General features: G+C 39.3%; 1 protein-coding gene across 1 annotated transcript; it reads right to left on the reverse strand.

Annotated features, from left to right (window-relative positions):
• Positions 1-1,529: 1,529 nt before the first annotated feature.
• Positions 1,530-2,042, reverse strand: LOC110881798. The gene has a single exon (XM_022129950.1). It carries the CDS (start codon positions 2,040-2,042, stop codon positions 1,530-1,532), a length of 513 nt encoding a protein of 170 aa, XP_021985642.1.
• Positions 2,043-21,794: the final 19,752 nt, after the last annotated feature.

The raw sequence follows: 21,794 nt of genomic DNA on the forward strand, positions 1-21,794 counted from the left end.
CAAAAACTAACCCTCATCTGTTTCAGGGACTATCCTAGACAAAACTGCAAAAATTGGGGACTATAACTGTAATTTTAGAAAGTTTGGGAATAAAGGTGAAAAAAGGGCAAACCACAGGGACTATTCGAGCATTTTTCTCTTTTGTTTATAAACTTAGATCACTTTATTAGGCTATGCGGTATGGTGATGGCCCATCCTTGGAGGATGATCCGTCACGTAAGCGCCACGTAGATAGGGTGTTGGGATGGGGTAAAGAGGATGGAGGTAAGAAAATGGGGATGGGCCTAAAATATGTATATGAGTTGTATGTATATGTGTGTGAGTATGGTTTTGTCTTCTAGTGGGGCGTCTCAATCGTCGGAGAGTGGACGGGCAGGACGACGCCGGTGGGGGGGGGGAAATGGGGACTGGTGCGGCGTCGAAGGGGGGATGAACTGGGGACGACCCCCACACCCTCCAGCCTTACGATTGCCATTTAGTTTCAAATAACAATTGGTTATTTTTCAATTCATTTTGTTCAATTTCTTGTTATATTTTCAAAAATTCGAACTCATGTCACTTTTGTAAGAGACATACGTATATTAGTAAGCGATAGGTCATGAATCCAAAGAACAGTTGATGATGGCCTTTTGAAATTGACGCCAATGTGAACAAGTTATCGGATGTGCTTTTACATTGAATGCATTGTTAGTAATGTCAAGATGTTGTGGATTTTGAATAACGCTATAACATTAATGTAATTTAAGTTGATAACTTGATATCTAGCCTCAATAGTCAATGCATTTATACAGTCAATACATTTATACTCAAGCTGAATCTTGTAAAGGAGAAAAATGCCCGGATAGTCCCTGTGGTTTGCCTATTTTTCACATTTAGTCCTTAACTTTCTAAAATTACAGCTATAGTCCCCAACTTTTGCAATTTCGTTCCCAGATAGTCCCTGATGCGGATGAGGGTTAGTTTTTGGTGTTAAGTGAATGTGAAATGACCAAAATACCCCTACTCTTAAATTAGAGAAAAATGCTCGGATAGTCCCTGTGGTTTCGCATTTTTTCACCTATAGTCCCCAACTTTCTAAAATTACCTGAATAGTCCCCAACTTTTCATTTTTTGTTCCCGGATAGTCCCTGGGTCTAACTTCAGTTTGTTTTCTCTGTTAAGTGGGTGCGAAATGACCAATTTACCCTTTCCTTTAAAAGACCAAACCACAGGGACTATCCGGGCATCTTCTTCATTTTGAGAGAAAAACCCCACCACCACATTTCATCTTCAACCTCCACCCACCATCACCCTCCTCCACCCTCCACCATCACCCAAAACTCAATAAATACAACTTTACCAAAAAAAAGTCATAAAAGAGTTGACCAAATCAAACCTGATTAGAAAAGAATCAAATCGAGCCATGAATTTCTTGACACTCACCCAAGTACAAAAGCAGACAGATCAGAAACAAAACTATGAACTTTGTAATCTAAAACTCCACATCAGATTTACGAATCATTTATTCATGAATCACAATGTAAAAATCATCACCTCGATAGAATCATTATTCTTCTTCTTCGTGCATTTCCCGTCCTAACCAATGACCAAATCAAATTATCTACCCCAAATCCAGCCGACATAATTCCAACAGAGAAATCAAGCTCATCACCATGACGGCTGACCTCCAAGATGTTCAACCACACCACCAGTATTTTCACATTTATGCCCTTCAGATTCTTCAACCTACCTTTCTCAATAACCCCAATAATCATTGATTTGTATTTTAGATTATAGCCTTGAATTATAAACGAGCAGGTTTCCGGTAAATAGGCTTTGAATTCGCCGGTGTTTTTATTGAGCTCGTAGCCGGTGACGCCTATTGGGAGAAGACCTACGAGGAAATCGTAGGCCAATAGCTCGTCGTACGCCGTTGGTGTGTCGGAGGTGGCGGCGGCGGTGGTGGTGGTGGTGGAGATTAGGAGGAGGAGTGGTGGAAAAAGGATTAAGGGAGTCGGCGGAGATGGTGAACCGGTGGTTCGCCGGAAAAGATGTGATCTCATCTTGATTTGGTCAACTCTTTTATGACTTTTTTTTGGTAAAGTTGTATTTATTGAGTTTTGCTCAGTTGCAGAGAAGAAGGTGATGGTGGAGGGTGGAGGAGGGTGATGGTGGGTGGAGGTTGAAGGTGAAGTGTGGTGGTGGAGTTTTTCTCTCAAAATGAAGAAGATGCCCGGATAGTCCCTGTGGTTTGGCCTTTTAAAGGAAAAGGGTAAATTGGTCATTTCACACCCACTTAACAGAGAAAACAAACTGAAATTAGACCCAGGGACTATCCGGGAACAAAAAATGAAAAGTTGGGGACTATTCAGGTAATTTTAGAAAGTTGAGGACTATAGGTGAAAAAAGGCAAAACCACAGGGACTATCCGGGCATTTTTCTCCTTAAATTAATACCTAAAAAGTTAAAAAGAAATATAATTAATATTAAATAATTTATGTGGGACCAACCACCAACCTCACCCACCTCATCTTCACCACCACCACCACCACCACCACCACCACCACCACCACCACCACCACCACCACCACCACCACCACCACCACCACCACCACCACCACCACCACCACCACCACCACCACCACCACCACCACCACCACCACCACCACCACCACCACCACCACCACCACCACCACCACCACCTTTATATTAAATAAAACATGAGTTTAACTTTATTACCATTAACAAAATTCGTATTTGATCTTACCCATAATCATCCTTTTCCCTAGCAGAACATTTTGAAGTGTTTTTGGATATGCCGAGTAAAAGCGATTATGGCAATTTTAAGCTGTAATAATCAGATTTACATTGTTTAGCAAGATTGATTATAATTAAGATTTCTTGATTTTAAATCCCAATCTAAACAAATTTGGTGAAGCACACAAGAATCTGCTGTAAGAAAACCGAACATTAAGGGTAATTCTTTGATTCTGGAACTAAATTTTAAGTTCACCATAAATATACTGAAAATATATATGCAGACACCTCCTAGCTTTGGGGCATCTGACCCTAAGATTATGCGATACCGCATTTCATCGGTAATGTACATACAAATATGACAATTTTATTCGTTTCTGTAGGTGAAGAATGGTGGTGGTGGTGGTGGTGGTGGTGGTGGTGGTGGTGGTGGTGGTGGTGGTGGTGGTGGTGGTGGTGGTGGTGGTGGTGGTGGTGGTGGTGGTGAGGTGGGTGCGGTTGGTGGTTAGTCCCACATAAATTATATAATATTAATTATATTTCTTTTTAACTTTTTAGGTATTAATTTAACAGTATAGGTGTAATTTTGTAATTTCACATCAAAACAGAAGGTTCGACCCCAAGGGGGCAGGGGTATTAACTTTTTAGTAATTTTGTAAGTTACATCAAAACAGAAGGTTCGACCCCAAGGGGGCAGGGGTTTGTGTTCGGGAGGTTGGGGTTTGCAATTCAAAAAAGGTTGGCGGCGCAGCTTGTTGCCCGTCTACCTTCTGTTTTGATGTAACTTAACAAGTTTTTCTGGTTATATCAAAAAAAAAAATAACTATTAATATCAAGTAAAAAAAAAACATCGATTTAACACCAAAAATTAACCCTCATCCGCGCCAAGGACTATCCGGGAACGAAATTGCAAAAGTTGGGGACTATAGCTGTAATTTTAGAAAGTTAAGAACTAAAGATGAAAAATGGGCAAACCACAGAGACTATTCGGGCATTTTTCTCCTTGCAAAATGTTGCTTAAAAGTTTAAGTTGTGGTGATCTATGATGATGAACTCCTTGCCTCAAAATAGAAAGTAGAATCTATGCAAGTGATCTGAAGCAATGAGTTTTCAGACAGACAGTAACATTAGGTTTCATTCTTTCCGAGAATGCAATTGACCGTTTAAAACAGTTGCTCTGTTTGAACATAGATGTGTTATGTGACAACATTCAGACATGGTGAGAATAACTAAAAACCATGGCGTAACACCGATTAAACATGTTCAAGTCGGGCATTAAGTTTGATGCCAAAAACACTCTAAAATCTCACATAAGGTTAAAACAACACAATTTTCAAGGTTTTTGATGAGTTGTTTTGGTTGTTCATCGAGGAATTTTTGGTGCGTTTTCCTTGAGTTATATAAACATGCCATAGGATTCTTTTTTTTTTTTTTTTTTGAAATTTAACTATTATTCACCAACTACCCACAAAACGAGGGCAGCCAAACAGCGAACAAAACCGCAAACAGAGATTACATTATGTTGAACGAGCACCAGTCGTTCCAACTAATACTTCTGTTTCTAGCTCTATTGCGATACCAATGAAAACCTAGCACTTTTATATCCTGAAAAATATCGACAATCTCTTTTCTAATATTATTGAATCTCCTTTCGTTCCTAGCCGACCATAAGCACCAACAACCAACTGAAATGATACCTTGAAGGGCCTCACTTGCCTTCTTCTCTAGCCTGGCGTGTTCATGGATCGAGGTCAGGTCTTTGACAGAGAAAGCAAAAATCGGGCTAATCTTGCACCATTGACTAATCAATAACCAAATGGAAGAGGCCACTGAACAAGAACAGAAGAGATGGACAGCCGACTCGACATCTTCCTCGCACAGTTGACAGGATGGATCTCCACTAAAGCAGTTACGTTTCATGAGAGCTTCGGTAGTAGCGATCCTCCCCATCTCCGCTCTCCACAAAAGGATATTACATTTTTTTGGAACCCATTTCAAGCACTTGAAAACAAAAAAGCTACTAGTATCAGACCCGCTTCTCAGAAAACTTTTAACCTCTTTAACCGAGAAGTCCCTTCGGTCGCCTCTGTTCCAAACCCATCTATCCCGGGAGTTTGACAGGGACAGCCCACTCAGCAATTCCTCCATCGACTGCAACTCATCCTCTTCAGCGCCATTCCCCAGCAGACCGGACCACTGCCACTTTTCGGCGAACAAATTGATTTCGGGATTGAATCTCTCACAGACCCGACAACTCATATTGACTTCAAGATGAAAGAGAGCTGGGAAGCAATCCTTGAGGGACCTGTTGCCGGCCCACGTGTCCAGCTAGAACTTTAAAGACAAGCCATTCCCAACTATACCCGAGATCTTCAGCGATAATTTTGTCGAACCCACGTTAGTTTTTTCCACTTCTGAAACAATGCTCTTCCAAACCCCTCTGATGCTGCTATTAAACGGAACCGGATTCCATCTATTCCTGCCAGAATGGATAGCGTCAATTACTCTCCTCCATAGCCCATTTTCCTCGGTTTTGTAACGCCAGTACCATTTTGAAATCAAAGTGATGTTCACTTCAGCCAATTTTGAGATCCCTATACCACCTTTATCAATCGGAATCGAAAGACGATCCCATGCCACCCACGGAATTTTAAACGATTCGCTATTACCTCCCCACAAGAACTTCCTGATAATCTTCTCTAATTCTTTAACCACACCCACAGGTGCTTTGAAAAGAGACAGATAGTAGTTCGGGATGCTTTCGAGAACCAAATTAATGAGGGTCAACCTACCACCGATAGATAACAACGACACCTTCCACTTCGCCAACCTGGACTGAAGAATATCGAAGACTGGTTTCCAGCTGTGGTCACTATGCATTTTAGCCCCAACCGGGACTCCGAGATGGATGAACGGGAGCTCCCCATTTTTACAATTAAAAGAGCCCGCCATCCTCTTAACTTCGGCAGCCTCAACACCCACACCGAACAGAATCGACTTATTAAAATTAATCTTGAGGCCCGCACTTGAATAAAAACATCTAAGGAGTTTCAATATCGACTTCAAATTATTCTCAGACCAGTCCCCTAGAAAAACACAATCGTCGGCATATAACAGATGGGAGAGAATTGGACCAGAGTTAGGAAGCTTGATCCCCACCAAAGCATTTCTTTCGACGGCTTTCCTAATCAACATGCCATAGGATTCAAGAAGATTATTTTGGCTTTTAATTGGTTCATCTTGATAAATGGTTAAAGACTTGGGTCCTTTTATTTACTTCATCTTGACATATCCAAGGTCAACTACAAATGTTTGGTGTGGATATCAATTATCATGGAGAGTAAACACTTGGGTCCTTTTATTAACTTCACCAATGATCTACCACTGTTGGTGCAGTTGTCTATCGACTTCATCTTAGTTCGAATCTTAGTGTAGAACTGATTGTTTAGTGCACAGAAATCGAAAAAGTGTGAATTAGGGCTGATTCCGCTTGAAATGACATCTAGTCATTTTCAAGCGAAATCACATATTATCCTGATTCCGCTCCAAATGTATAAGTCTGATTCCGCTCCAAATGAATGTGGAGATTCCGCTTGAAACATGTTCAAGCGGAATCAGAAAGACTATATATATGGTCAGTTCGAGCGGAATCAGAAGCAGTTGTTCAGTTCATGTTTCCGATGCCTAGGTGCTGTCGAGGTGTCTCCAAGTCTGTAACACGATCTGATATATACAAGAGACAGTTAATTGATATTCCGGTGTTTTACAAGCTAAACAAAGACCGAATCAATGAATTCCGCCTCTGATTCAGTCTGAGCACTCTTCTGATCGACTCGTTAGGTTGTCTCACGATCCTACATGTGGTATCAGAGCTTAGGAGGAAGAGTTCTTACCGTTTAGCTCGTTTTCGCTGAAAAATTCTGATTTCTACACCTTCTTTTCAAAATTTTTCAAGTTTTCACGGATAAAATCGGTCAAATTTTTCACAGATTGTGTAAAATTGTATTTTAACAAATCCTTAGAAGAATCAGCTTAAAATTCGGCTTAAAACTGGTAAAAAATTGCCTAAAACCTGATTCCGCTTGAACGAGGAAGTTGTGATTCCGCTTGACATTTCGAGCGAAATCAGGTATATCACTTGAAAAGTTCTTATTTTGCTCGAGCATTTGGAGCGAAATCAGAGTTTTAGCTGGATTTGTTGATTCCGCTTGAGGAAGTTAATTGATTCCGCTTGAATCAGTTTGGACTGTGATTCCGCTCGAGTGAATCATCTTGATTCTGCTCGAGATTTGTCATTCCGCTTGAAACAACCGTGTTGATTCCGCTCGAAACACTTTCGAGCGAAATCAGTCATTCTGTTCATAGGCGTGATTCCGCTTCAAAGGTTGAAAATTCTTATTTCACTTAAGTTGATATTAGTGTGAAATATGGCAATGGTCTTTGATGAAAAAGAAAATCATGATCTTGAAAAGATAAATGATTGGTATCGAGGATATTTTAGTAGTCACTATCAAAATTTGCCTAAGAATGTTTGGGTTAACCGGTTCGAATGTTTTATGTGTAAAAAGGATGAACAGTTAGATGACTTGGAGAAAAGATTTAATCGTTTGATTGATCATTTGAAAGAGAATAAAATAATAATACCAGAAACCGAAATGGTATCAAAGTTTGCTAATGCACTACCAGCTGAATGGGATGATTTTTTGGAAAATCTGAAAAGAAATACAAATTTTTCAAAATTACATCTATATAGTTTTATTAGCAAACTTAAAACACATAAGTATGAAAATGAAAGGAAGAAGAAAGAAATGATGGATAAAGTAAAAATGAATCTAGATGAATTGAATTTAGATGTGATGGATGAAATTAACAAAAGAATCAATGTATGTTGGGCAGCAAAAAGAAATTTGAAATACGATAACAAGAGGGGTTGTTATATTGATGAGAATGAAAATCCTCTTGATTTCGTTAAAAAAATTTTGCAGGAACATACAAGACAGAGACAGAGAATGTTCCAAAGAATGAAGAATCTGTGAAGATTGAATCTTCAAATTCTGAATTGGTGTGCTCTAAATGTGATAAACTTGAGACTGAAAATGGCAAACTATTGAAGGATGCGGAAAGTTTGGCATTGGAAATCAAAAGTTTGAAAAATGAGAAGCAAACTGATGATAAACAGATTCTTGAAATTCAAGAAAATTATGAAAAGCTGAAGTCTGAAAATGTTAAACTGTTAAGTAGTTTGAACAGTTTGACAATAGAAAACAAGGTTTTGAAAGAGAAGGAAAAAGAGTTTGAAAGAAAAAAAGAAATCTTTAGAAAATGAAGATTTCTGGGTAAAACTTGAAAACAAAAACTTGAAGGCAAATGAAACAAAATTTCAAGAACAGATAGAAGGTTTGAAAAATGAAAAGTCTGTTCTTGAAAACATCAAGATTGAAAATGAAAAAACAATCAAGTCTCATTTTGAGAGAATATCTCAGCTTGAAAATGAAGCTGAGAATTCAAGGAACAAAATTGATGAACTTGAAAAGAAATTGAAAGGTTTTGTGACTTCGTCAGAATTTTTGAAGCATCCTTGTCCAAAACCGATCAATTCTGTTCCAATAAGTGACAATGTCACAAATTTTGACAAAGTCAAAATTGAAGATTGCGATGAGAAATCTGATGATGAAAATGAAAAAATTGAGAAAAAGAAATTGTTTTTGAAATTAGAAGAAAAGTTTCAAAAAACGAATTTGTATTCTACAGAAAAAGGTGAATGTTCAAAGCAGAAACCTTTGGAAAAGAATGTAGATTCAAAACTGAAGAAACACTAGATAAATGGTCGGAATCGAAGTATCTAGGGGGTTTGAATCCGCATAAAAGGGTTAGTTCTCTCTCGATTGATTCAGTTGTTACCGAGCTTCTTCTCCAGTGATTCTGTAAAACAGAGCACCGTTAGCCTCGTCAAGGGGAGAAGAGGGTTCTCTCCTTGACATGACTCTGGTGTGAGAATAAGTAATGGTAATGGAGAAGATAAAGTATTTGAGAAGTGAATGTGATCTGGGTTTATACCTGAATAGTTCTCGTATTTATAACCAGGAGTTTGGGAGGGAAAACCTGTTATTAAAAAGATAACGGAAGATGCTAACGTCGTAGCGGTTACGTTTCCTTCCGTCAAGTTCTTCTAAATCCACGTTAAGCTGCCTTGATCCGATGTGAATGCACACGGATCGTGACTTGATCTATGGCTGGGGAATTGCCACGTGGAAAGTGATCAAGTGGAGATCATTCCCCAATTACATGCTATCGTGGTGATTTCAGGAATGTTTGTGGTAATGACACGTGTCCAGACGGTTATAACCGTCTGAGTGGTGCACGATCATATTCTTCTAGAAGATTACTGCTGTAATCTAGTGTGACACCTTACTGTGTGTACTCAGCTGAATAAATCCCAAGTCTGGGTAAAATGCTATCCAAGTTCGGACATTTGGAAGGAATAATTAGCAAAGGGTTTCAACCTTTTGCTAAATGGAAGGCGGCGCAAGGATTTTATGCTTTCCTTTGGGCGCGCGACTATCGCTTGTTGATTTCTTCCTCCCTTCTGTAAGACCAATGCGCGGTCGCGCAAGGTCAAAAGGTTGAAAGGCTAGTTGGTGGTTTGGTCTCAAATCCTTTTTATGAGGTTTTTGGGACCTTACCCCTTCAAAAACAAAAAATGAAAAACAAGAAAATTGTTCAAAAGGAAAATAAAAGTTCATCAGATCAATCATCCAATCGCAATCAAAAATAAAAAAAATTGAAAAATGAAAACTCAAAAATAGTTGGTGATGAGTGGTGCAGGTTTGACCACAGTACTTCAAAGCCAAATTCAGTTTTCAGGAGGAGAAATGACTATCACCAAGCCAAACAGTGTTATGATCTGAGTGTTTGGACTAAAAATGGTGATTGGTACGATAACAGAGTGTGCTACCGATGTGGTTATCAAGGTCACATTGTTCTTAACTGCCAAAGTTGGAGTGTTGAGTCAAGAAGTTGCTTTAACTACAATATCTTAGGCCACATTGCCAGAGATTGCCCAATGAGATCGATGGGAAGATCGAGGGCAGAATCTCAGAATATGGCAAAGAAACCAGTCAGTGTCAAGCCCAAAGAACAGAAGGTTCAAGAACCTAAATTTCAAGAAAAGAAAGTGAAGCTTTCTCAGGGGCAAAAAGACAGACTGAGAAAGAAGAGGAAGAAGGCAAGAGAGTATCTCGAGAAGAGTTTGTCCTCGGGTACATCAGGAAAACCAAACAGCAGTTCTGATAAATTGTCTTGCTTCACAAAGAATGATAAGCCTAGCAAAATAGATTCATCAGATACAAATCTGAGGACAGAAGAGGAAGGAATCCTGAAGAAAGAGAAAGTTGTTAATCAGAAGATTAACAAAACAAAGAAAGTTGTTGGCGATGAATCTGTTTCTTCGGAAACAAAGGAGCCACATGTCAGCGATGAATCTGGCTCATTAAAGTCAGATAAGCCACATTCAGGCAATGATTCTGGTATGGTAAAGCCAGAAGAGCCATGTGTTGAGGTACAAGTCGAGAATTCTGGTTTAACAATGGATGATGCAAACTTTCCATCATTGTTGAACAAGAATTCGAAATCACCCAAGTGTTGATGCATGGAATGTCTGTTGACTTTGTCTACATCAAGTCTTAGGTCAAGATTGGTCAAAATTAGGAGCTAGAAAGTCAAAATTGTATTTTATGTTTTAGTTTCGCTTATGTGAACTCTTAGCTAGAGGTTCCGCTTATTTGTCATATTATAGATTCGCTTATGTGGTTTAGGTGATAGGTTCGCTTATACGGACATGTCGTATAAGCGGAACCATGCTGTCTATAAATAGCAGCCATAAGCGAAACTATAGGGGTTGTTGATGAACACTGAAGCGGAACCTGATCTTTGTATTGGTGCTAGAACTCTGTCAAAACTGATTCAAATAGCACTAAAAGAGAAGGAATTGAATAGGAAAGCTGTTGTAACTTCATTTACGTTGATTCCGCCTTCGTACATGAAGATGAACGTTCTCTACTGACTATTCAGGGTCGGAACACGGTCCAAGAAGTGGTATCAGAGCTCAGGACGAGGAGTTCATACTACTACAGCTTGATTCTACCAATTTCTCTGATTTCTACTCTCTTTCTCTCATACTTTTTCGATTTAAAGTGGTTCCTACGGTTGAAATTGTCTGATTTTTGAGTATATCGTGCGAAACATTGTAATAACAAACCCTAGAAAGTTTCAAGTTAAAATTCGGACTAAAACATGGTGAAAACTGGTTAGAACTAGGTTCCGCTTATACGGACATCGAAGGTTCCGCTTGAAAGACCTAGTTTTGTTTGATAGTTCCGCTTGAAATAAAAAAGTTCCGCTCGAAAATTACTTGTTAGATTCGCTTATTCGGACACTTTCGCTTGTACGAACAGGATAGTCCGCTCAAACGAACAAATTAGGTTCGCTTGAACGAACAATTTTCACTTCCGCTTATCCGGACTGAGTAGATCCGCTTGAACAAACCTTGTAGTTCCGCTTGAACAAAAAATTTGATACTTCCGCTTGAACAGACACTTACCTGGTCCGCTTGAATAGACATTTACTTGGTCCGCTTATACGGAGATTGGAGTTCCGCTTATCTGACACTTATCAGTTTCGCTTGTTTGTCATAATTGTTGATAGTTTCGCTTATCAGTCATCACTTTCTAAAATTGCGAAAATTTGTCTAAGTGTTTGCTGATTTTGCAGGTACATTCAAAATGGATGATATTTTCTTGAATCCTTTCAGCGACATGTACGCATTCACGGGAAATTCCGGAAACGATGATACTTCATCAAGCAAAGAAAATGAGAATCCGCCGAAAGAAAAGAAAAAGGAAGCTTGGGAATCAGAAAGTGCCTTCGGAACATTCAATAAACCCCCAAAGCTTATGGCTATCGAGGAGTACAGTCAGTGGTCTAGGAAGTTTGAAGATTGGCTGATGGCATTCGCATTTCCCAGCTGGAAAAGTTTGAAGAACGGTTATGCAAATGGAAACAAAAATGGTGAAGCATTAAGATCGGCTGAAGAGATTGATGCATTTGTAGCCGAGCAAAAATGTGTGGCTTTGTTATTTCAGTCGGTTCGGGAGGACATAATCTCTTTGATTGATTATACAAATGCAAAAGATCTTTGGCAAAAGCTAGAAAAGAAATGTCTAGGAAGTACTGAAATTGTAAAAAGTAAAAAGAAACTTCTTAGGAAAGAGTTTGATATGTTTGGTTGTCTCATGAATGAGTCAGTTTGTAAAATGATAGAAAGGTTCGGTCATCTGAAGCTGGAATTAGCAAGACATGAAATCAGATATTCTGATGAAGAACTTGTTGACAAATTGTTCGATTCATTACCAGACGAGATGGATTGGAGATATTATGCGCTGATGTTGAAGAACACTATTGCTCCTAAAAATTTGAAACCAGATTTGGTGATTGAGAGACTTGAAAGTCACGAACTGGAACTGAAGAAGACGTACAAAGTCAATCACTCATCTTACCAGCAGAATTTGGATCTATATTATCCGAAAAGCATGATGCCAAAAGCAACTTCTCCAAAGACTGCATTTTCTGCTGAGAATGTGTCGACAGCAAGCAAAGAAAGTCAAAGCAGTCAAAGCAATGGAAGTCACAGTGGTTATCATGGTGGATCTTCATCATCTGCAAGTCATTCTGATGCGAAGTTTCAATGCAACGTTGCAATAGATTTGAAGAATGCATAGAATTTTGACGAGGAGTCGGCTAAGCAGCAGATGGTTTTCTTGGCGTCGGTGTTGGAATCATATGAAGGGTTGGTGGCTGGGAAGATTGGTAACACAAACCTGACGAAAGAGGACTATGATCAAATAGATCCTGAAGAAATGGAGTTAATCGATATTCGTTGGGCTATGGCAAGTGCTGTTCGTAGAGCACAGCGTTTTATGGAAATAACCGGCAGTAAGACGATTGGTGGTCCATCTACTAAGCTGGGGTTCGATAAATCCAAGGTGACATGCTTCAAGTGTAAGCAGAAAGGTCACTTTAAACAAGAATGTAGAAACGCTTATGCTGATGAGTCGGAGAACCCTTTCAGAGATGATTACTACAAGAAGGCGATTTATCATCAGAATAAATCTGAGCCGCCTAGATTAAAGCAGTCTGAAGATAACAAAGAGAAATCTAGAGCTCTTGCGGTGATCTACGATGATGAGGGGTATGATTGGAGTAAAGAGGTTTTACCGGAAGAAGATGCGGTTGGTTATGCATTCATGGCGAAAAACGATGAACCTATTCCGTGGAAAGATGATCGTACTTAAGAATAGAAGTATAGCTATAGGAAAATGATTGGTGAAAACAGAATCATTAGAATTTCTCGTATCTATCTGGAAGCTAGAAGAGCGAGAAGATGGGATCTGGACAAGGAGTGTTATCTTGATGAGTATGGAAATATTGCAATCGATGGCAAAACACTTGATCTGGAAGCCATCATCAAGGAGATAAAAGAAGATGATGAGTATTGGCAACACAAATGATGGGGAACTCCAACCGAGAAAATGAAAGAAGAAGAGAAAGAGAAAGAAGAGAAAAAGAAAAAGGAGAAAGAAGAGACGAGAAAGCAAAGAAGATTGATACTGGCATTATCGATACAACGCAGGAGTTGACTGCAGAGAACCTGGGAAAAATGGCTGACAAAGTACTGGCTGCTAAAGCACTTGAGGTAGACTCTAACTCCGTGTCTGAGTCAAAAGGCCAGGTCAGTCCAAACTCGTCAACGAATGCGTCAGGTAAAAAGATCGAAGGAAATGCTGATTGCAAAAATTGCAACAAAGAGTGCAAATTTTGTAACACTGTCACGTATCTCAACGGTGAGAAAATTAAAGATTTGACAGCAAAGGTCAGAAGCGTTGAGAATCAGATTCTTGCGCGTGACAAAACAGTTAAAGCTTCAACTGAACAGATTAAAGAATTAACTGCTCAAATTGAAACTGATAAAATTGAACATGAAAAAGTTAAACAAGAAAATGAAAAGTTAATTCTTGAAAACCGTCAGATTTCTGAAAAATTTGAAAAACTCAAAAGCACAGTGAAAAATAGTGATGATCGAAATGGTAAAACTTTTAAAGAAAACGAGCATCTAAAAGCAGTGCTGAGAGTAAAAGAAGAATCAATCAACAAACAACTGGATGAAATCGCTAATTTGAAACTTAAAGTTCAAGAGGCTGAAATTGAAAACGAGCGAATCCAGTTGAAGCTTAACAGCTATAGCTCCGCAAGTCTTGTGTTGCAGCACATTGTTCCCAAACCCATCGGGAAAAACAAAGCTGGCGAAGATGTGTATTCTGATGGAACCGGGGTGGGTTTTCATAGAGTTCCACCACCTGTTCTTGATAACTACACGAAAAAACAATCTGGGTTGGTTGAACTTGAGTAAGAAAGTGAAGTTAAACTTCCGGAGAATATTGATGTCACGTTCACATCTTCCAATGACGATAGTGTCCAAAATGATATTGTAAAAGGTGTTGTTGAAAATGTGCTTAAAACAGATAGTGACACTACTAAGGAAGATGGGTGTTTCTTGGACAAATACATTCCGAAACAAAAGTCCAAGGACAACTTAAATGGTGAACCTACTCTTGTCATGTACAAGATGTCGGGATCGGATAATTTGTTTTCGGATTCAGAGTTTCCTATCGAGAATGTAAACATGAACAAATTGACAAATGTTTTCAAACTGGTCGAAGTCGAATTGTCAGCAGTGAATGATCTGAGTCAAAAGAAAAGTAAAATGAGGTTTGAGAAACAAAAAGTTTACAATAAGAAATCTGTTAATCCACCACGTTTTTACAATAACAACAGAAACAATTGGTCGGGTGGTTATCAGGAGGGTAAATCGTATCAGAAAAGAAATGTTCCAAACAAGAGGTTTGTCGAGAAGAAAAAGTTTGTGAATAGTTCGAGTTCACTTGCTGATGAAGAAAAAGAATTTTTTTTCAAAATCAAACAAAGAATTCTTTGAGAAAAGAGCTTCTCAGTCTCAGTCTGAAGGCACAAGTCGAGTGGCTAATACTCGAACTTGCTTTAGATGTAATCAAGTTGGTCACATTGCATGAAAGTTTACCAGTGTGAAGCCTAAGACTGAAACTGTGAAGACTCAACAGAAGAAAGTTGATATGAAGGGTAAAACACCAATCGTTGTTGAGAAAAAGAGTGTGAAAAATGAACCCGTAAAGAAGTTGGTAACTAATAACGACAAATTTTACAAAAGGGTTGCATTATCTCAACAAGTTTGGAAGCCAAAAATTGAGAAGAAAATTTCAACTTCTGAAGTGAAAAAGGCTGAAGAATCAATTACGGTTGATTATGATGCAAATTTTCCATCTCTCAAGGCTGAAAATTTCAAAATTCAAATTGCGAGAGTCAAGGTTACACCTAAGGCTGATGAGGCCTGGGTGGACTCGATGTTTGACTAAGCAGTTTGAATTGCCGGAGCTTCCTGGATCGCGAAGCATGAATCGGCATCTTTCTTGAAGTTGTTTAAGTCAAAGTATGTTATGTGCAGGATCTTCCAAAACTTGTATCCAGATGGATCATGGATAGTGGAGCTTCAAGACATATGACAGGGAAGACCGCATTGTTGTATGATGTGAAGAATATCAATGGAGGTTATGTTGGTTTTGCGGGTAATCAAGGAGGAAAGATTATAGGTGAAGGAACGTTATCCAATGGGATCGTAACATTTGAGAGAGTTAACTACATCGCTGAGCTGGAGAACAATCTGCTAAGTATCTCCCAGATCTGTGACAGGATGTATACCACTCACTTCACTGACAAAGAATGTTTGATCTTGAAATCGGGATTTGTGATACCTGAGGAATGGATCATCATGAGGGCACCAAGAGTCAATGATCTATACGTGTTGGACATGAGCGCAGCTACTACAACTACGGGTCAGGCTCATTGTTTTGTGTCCAAAGCAACTGACAAAGAATCAAGATTGTGGCACCGGAAGATGGGGCATATACATCTTAGAAAAATAAATCATTTGGTGCATAATGATTTGGTCACCGGAGTTCATGTCAAAGGTTTTCATCTGGATAGGGAGTGCATTAGTTGTGTCAAAGGCAAACAGAAGAAAAAGTCACACCCTACAAAGCAAGTCAATTCAGTTTCAAGACCTTTGGAAAGACTTCACATGGATTTGTTTGGTCCAGTGAATGTCAAGAGTATTACAGGAGATTACTACTGTTTGGTCGTGACTGATGATTATTCCAGATTTTCGTGGGTTTTATTTTTGAAAACGAAAGACGAAACGTTTGACAGTTTAATGGCGTTGTTTAAAAGAATTGAGAATCTGTACCAGAGGCATATCAGTAGAATTAGAAGTGATAATGGTACTGAATTCAAAAACAGTAAGATGGAAGAATTTTGTGATGAAAAAGGTATACTGCATGAGTTTAGTGCTCCGTACACTCCGCAACAGAATGGAGTCGCAGAACGCAAAAACCGGACGCTAATCGAGATGGCTAGAACTATGCTCGCAGATTCAAAATTACCGATTAATTTTAGGCTGAAGCTGTTTCCGCCGCATGCTATACGCTCAACAGGGTTCTTACTGTCAAGAAGTTCAACAAAACATGCTTTGAGCTAATCAATAACCGCAAACCGAATTTGAAGTATCTAGAACCGTTCGGGTCACCCTGTACAGTTATAGAGCCTAATGGAAAGTTTGGTTCGAAGTGCATTGAGGGAATATTTGTTGGTTATGCCAATCCAATGCGACGTGTCTTCGTTCCAAGTGAGAAGCGGATTATTGAAGCAGCGAATGTTGAATGTCAAGGTCACACTATGCCACCATAGAATCCTGGTGATTCATGGCGTTATCATTATGAAAAACTTTGGGATTCGTTTGACATGAGAGAAGAATCAGAGGAAGATGAAGATTTCTTTGATGAGCTGGATATTTTGCGAGAGTATGAGTCGCAGCTCAGGTTCCCAGCGGAGTATTCTAGAAGACCTCGGGAAACTTCAAATGATGATGAAGCAGGTCCTAGTCATGCTGGTGAACATGATGATGAAGTTGCTCCTGGTAACCAGTCGGAGGTGAATGATAATCAAGAAGCTGAAAATATGCCAGTTTTTTATCATGGTGATTCAGACTCTGAGGGGGAGCAGATGCAGTTATCAAGTCAAACAAACCAAGTTGGTGAACAAGATGCAGATCAGAATGTTACTAATCTGGAGGGAAATGTAGATGTTCCGAGCGAAGTGATGCCGCAAACTCTTTCTTATCATCCAGAGGAGTTGATCATAGGAGAACTGCATTCAGGCGTTCGCACAAGACGTCAAATAGACCAGGGCTTAACATGTTTTTATTCTACAGTAGCACCTTCACAAACTGAATTTTCATTAAGTTGTTTTATCTCGCAGGTCGAACCGAGAACTTATAAAGAGGCGCTTACTGAAGACTCTTGGGTCATAGCGATGCAAGAAGAGTTAAGTCAGTTTGAAAAGTTAGGAGTGTGGAAGTTAGTGGATTTGCTGGATGGTCAAAGGAAAATCAATACGAAATGGGTATTCAAGTGTAAGAGGGACGACAGAGGAGTGGTTGTAAGGAACAAAGCTCGACTCGTTGTTCAGGGCTTTAGTCAACAGGAGGGGATTGATTTTACAGAAGTCTATGCTCCTGTAGCACGACTAGAGGCAATCAGAATTTTCCTAGCATTTGCGTCTTGGAAGAATTTCAAAGTATATCAGTTGGATGTAAAATCGGCGTTTCTTTATGAGAAGGTCAAAGAGGAGGTTTATGTCGGTCAGCCGCCGGGCTTTACTGACCCAATCCACAAGAACAAAGTTTATCTGCTGGACAAAGCGTTGTATGGTCTACATCAGGCACCGAGAGCCTGGTACGAGACTTTGTCTCAACACCTACTCGCTAACCAGTTCATACGTGGAAAAGTGGATGCCACTCTCTTCACTAAAGAGGTCGACGGACATCTTCTGATAGTTCAGATTTATGTAGACGATATAATTTTTGGGTCAATGAATGAGAAATTGTGCAAAGATTTCGAACAGGTGATGAAGCAAAAATTCGAGATGTCATCAATGGGGGAGATGAAATTCTTTTTGGGTTTACAAGTTGAACAACTTCCTGAGGGAATTTTCATTCACCAGATGAAGTACGTGCATGATATTCTAGAGAAATTTGGAATGTCAAGTTCTACTCCAGCTGCTACCCCACTTGCGACTAATCATGGGATTCACCCAGATCTTACCGGAGACAGGGCTGATGAAACGTTCTACCGTTCCATGATAGGTTCTTTGATGTATCTAACTGCTTCACGTCCTGATATCATGTACCCAACGTGCCTCGCAGCAAGATATCAATCTAACCCGAGAGCTTCGCATATGATCATTGTCAAGAGGATATTACGTTATTTGAAAGGAACACCCACATTGGGGTTGTTGATGTGCGTTAGGTGTAATATATTTTAGATGTATATTTTAAGCCCTTTTTACACTTTTAGCCAAGTTTTAAATTTATAAAACACGATATTTACTAACACTAAACACACATATGGGCAAGTGCACCCATCGTGGATGTAGTATAGTGTTGGTAAGATACCGAGGTCGTCCAAGGACACAAGAGCTTTTAGTACCGGTTTATCCTCAACGTCTAATCAAATCAAAAAGTTAGAAAAGGTTTTTAAACTAAGAAAATAAAAACTAACTAAATGCTGAAAAATAAAATAAAAATAAAAACAGATAGACAACATGAATCACTTGGATCCGACTCGTGTATTAGTATAACCTTTGATTATTTTCGCACTTTTGCACTTGCTTAAGAGATTATCTTAGTTATTGTAGTAGGCCCCTCTTTTGAAGGCGACGTTACCCTCAACCCAGTAGTTTGAGTCAGCAAGGATACAATCCTAAAGGGTTGGATTATTGGAAGATAATGAATTAAGTTATTAATGCAAATTATGGTAGGCCCCGCTTTTGGCGGTAACGTTACCCTCGACTAAGTAGTCTGAGTCAGCAGGGATACAGTCCTAAATAGCCGGGTTATAGTATTAATAGTAGTTAACTTATGAGGGGGTCAAAGAGTTTGGATCCCCGCCATCCAATACCTATGGGTATTGAAGGAGATCCTACTAAATTTGACCCAGGTCCCTTGCAGGACCTCTAAACGCTGAACAATGGCAAGACTCTAACCAAACCGTTCCCTTAACCCCTGACCAGGTAGCCAACATACCTCCACATAGACCGTGGAGATATGAATGGTGAAAATCTTTTGTTTTATATAGACAGTAAACTAATGCCAAGACACCACGGACAAACGATAAGGAAAGATCACCTTCAACATAAGTAACTAGTTATTAAAGTCATTAATACAAAACCAAATAAAAAGTGCAAAAGATTAAAAATAAAAAGTATTATACTAAACACTTGTCTTCACCAAGTGATGTAAGAGACTTAGACAAACATGGCCTTGATTGTCAAGAACTCTTACGATCAATCTTGGATCCCGAGACGACTCACACACTCTATGATGGACAATGGATGATGGTGGTGGATGATGGTGTTGTGATGGTGGTGGGTGGTGGATGAAGTGTGAGAGAGATGGTGTGCCAAGGGATGAGTTGAAATGAAACCAAGCACTCCTATTTATAGGCTGAACAGAAGGCTGGGCACGGCCCCGTGTCCGCTGGACACGCCCCCGTGCCCGTCTGACACTCTCTCTCTTCATTAATTGTAATTCGCAATTACAATTACAATTAATGCGCCTGCTGTACTTTCGCCACGCCCCCGTGCTCACTGGACACGGCCCCGTGGTGGGCAATAGAAGCTTCTATAGGTTTGTCTTTTCTGCTGCTTCTTGGGCATGGCCCCGTGCTGGCTGAGCACGGGGCGTGTTCAGTCTTCTGCCTTCTCTATTTTGCTTGGGAGGATGCCGTTGAGGGGTCGGGCAATCCATTTTTGTTCCTTTTCTTGGATTTATGTTAGATTTAGCTGTCTTTTTGCTTTTTTTTGTGAATTTGAGCTCATTTAATCCTGAAAATACAAAAGGAAGACAAAAAAACACTCTTTTTCCAACATTAGTACTAAAAAGGGTTAGTTTTATGCCTCATTTGATGTAATTTATATGTTGCATTTTACGCACATCAAATACCCCCACACTTGAACTTTTGCTTGTCCTCAAGCAAAACTCTTTAATATGTGGCTTTCACTCCTAAATGGAATGGGTAGAAGAGAAGGTTTTGGCTTGTCATAGAGTGTTGAGAATCCAAGATTTTTTTGGGTTTTATTTTTATTTATTTACAATCCTATTCGTTATGATTTATTTAGAACGTTTCATAGGATAAATTACTTATTTGGGCATAACATGCCTTTTTAAAATTCCATTTATACACAAGTTCACATACCTCACGGGAGAAATCACTCACACTCGGCCGAAGGTGTATTTTTAGTGAATCACTCGAGAGTGGCATGGAACTTATTCCTACCATAAGCTTGCCAAGCAATCAATCCTCCTTCTTTTTAACTTGTTACCTTTGTAAATATCAAGAGGACTTTTTGGGTATAGGCTTGGGCTAAAGGTGGGTGAATGGGTTAGTAGAAAAGGGCGAAAAGCGTAAAAAGCGTCGGTTTTCATAAAACACTTTGTTTTAGTGACTTTTTATTTTGAAGTATTTTTCCAAACAAGCTTTTTGTTTTGAGAGCTTTGTTTGTTTATTTCTAACTTCATCATTTTTTTTATTTTTTTTTCAACCGTCACACGAAAAACCGAGCTTGTTACTAAAATAAAGGGTGAAAAATAAAAAGGGTTTTTGGTGGGTAAAAAGGTTTTAGGGTAAAGAAATGAAAGGTTTAGGCTCAAAGGGGTTAACTAGGGGGATTTTTGGGTAGGTGGTGAAAAAAAAATGAAAAATAATGGTGTAGAAAGAAAAATGGTTAGTCCTAATGCCTCCATCATTTACTTACTTGGGTTTAAGTTGGTAAGGACCGGGAATGAATCGTCGTGGCAAGTTCTAGAGTCGTAAGAACCAAGCGGCTATTCACACAAGAAACGAAAAATAAGCATTTAGTCTAAAGATGTAAATTTGTATGCTCAATAAAGGCTCAAAACTCACTTTTGTGGGAATGGGTTTTTATGTGATCAAGTATATATAATCAAATTTTAACTAAGCTTGTCATGACGTTTCATAATTTTCTTATGTCGGTTCTTATTATCACGACGCTCTCGGTTGTAAATTTGTAAAAATATAACCTTATTAATCTTAGGATTCCTAACTTAAACTTTAGACAAGTAAAAAAAATGAAAATTTTTGAAAAAATTTGGTGTGTTTAGCGGTTCCCAAAGAGTTTTGTGTAAGGCTTGTTATTAGGACTTGCAAAATTTCAAGATTTTAGCATCCCCCCCCCCACACTTAAATTACACATTGTCCTCAATGTGTCCCAAAAATAAATTTTTAGATTGATTGGATGTGTAATATGGTGTTAAAAGCAAAGATTTATGTTACTGGCAGTCTAGACACGGCCCCGTGTCCGCTGGACACGACCCCGTGGTGAACTGCCAGTAACGAAAACTTATAGAAGGCGAACACGGGGGTGTGTTGGTTAGGCACGGCCCCGTGTCTGACAAAAATCTGCAGGACAGTAACCAAACAGCAGGTCTGGGAGGTGAGCACGGGGGCGTATTGGCTGGACACGTCCCCGTGTGGACAGTCTGTAAGCTTGAAAAACAGGTTTCTTCTCCCGCTTTTTTCCATCTTGGCCCTTTAAGTGCTAAGGCTTAGCACTCCAAGCCTTGGTTTGTACCTGTTTCATCACTTAATACCACACCAAGCAACACAAACATCCTACATTACCATAGTTAATTGTCTCAAGCATAAAGAAAAATAAAAATAAAACGGAAAATAAAAGTCGTCAAGGAAAGTAAATTGTTCAACACTTGGCACGCAGGCCACAAACTGTTCGATAGATAAAGGGACTTAAACCTGTGGGCTCGCCATCAACCCGCTCTT

The sequence above is a fragment of the Helianthus annuus genome, chromosome 10, assembly GCF_002127325.2.
Source record: "Helianthus annuus cultivar XRQ/B chromosome 10, HanXRQr2.0-SUNRISE, whole genome shotgun sequence".
NCBI classification, from domain to species: domain Eukaryota; kingdom Viridiplantae; phylum Streptophyta; class Magnoliopsida; order Asterales; family Asteraceae; genus Helianthus; species Helianthus annuus.

Excerpts from the sequence above, each read along its gene's own strand:
- LOC110881798 (XM_022129950.1), bottom strand. The coding sequence starts at position 2,042 with ATGAGATCACATCTTTTCCGGCGAACCACCGGTTCACCATCTCCGCCG.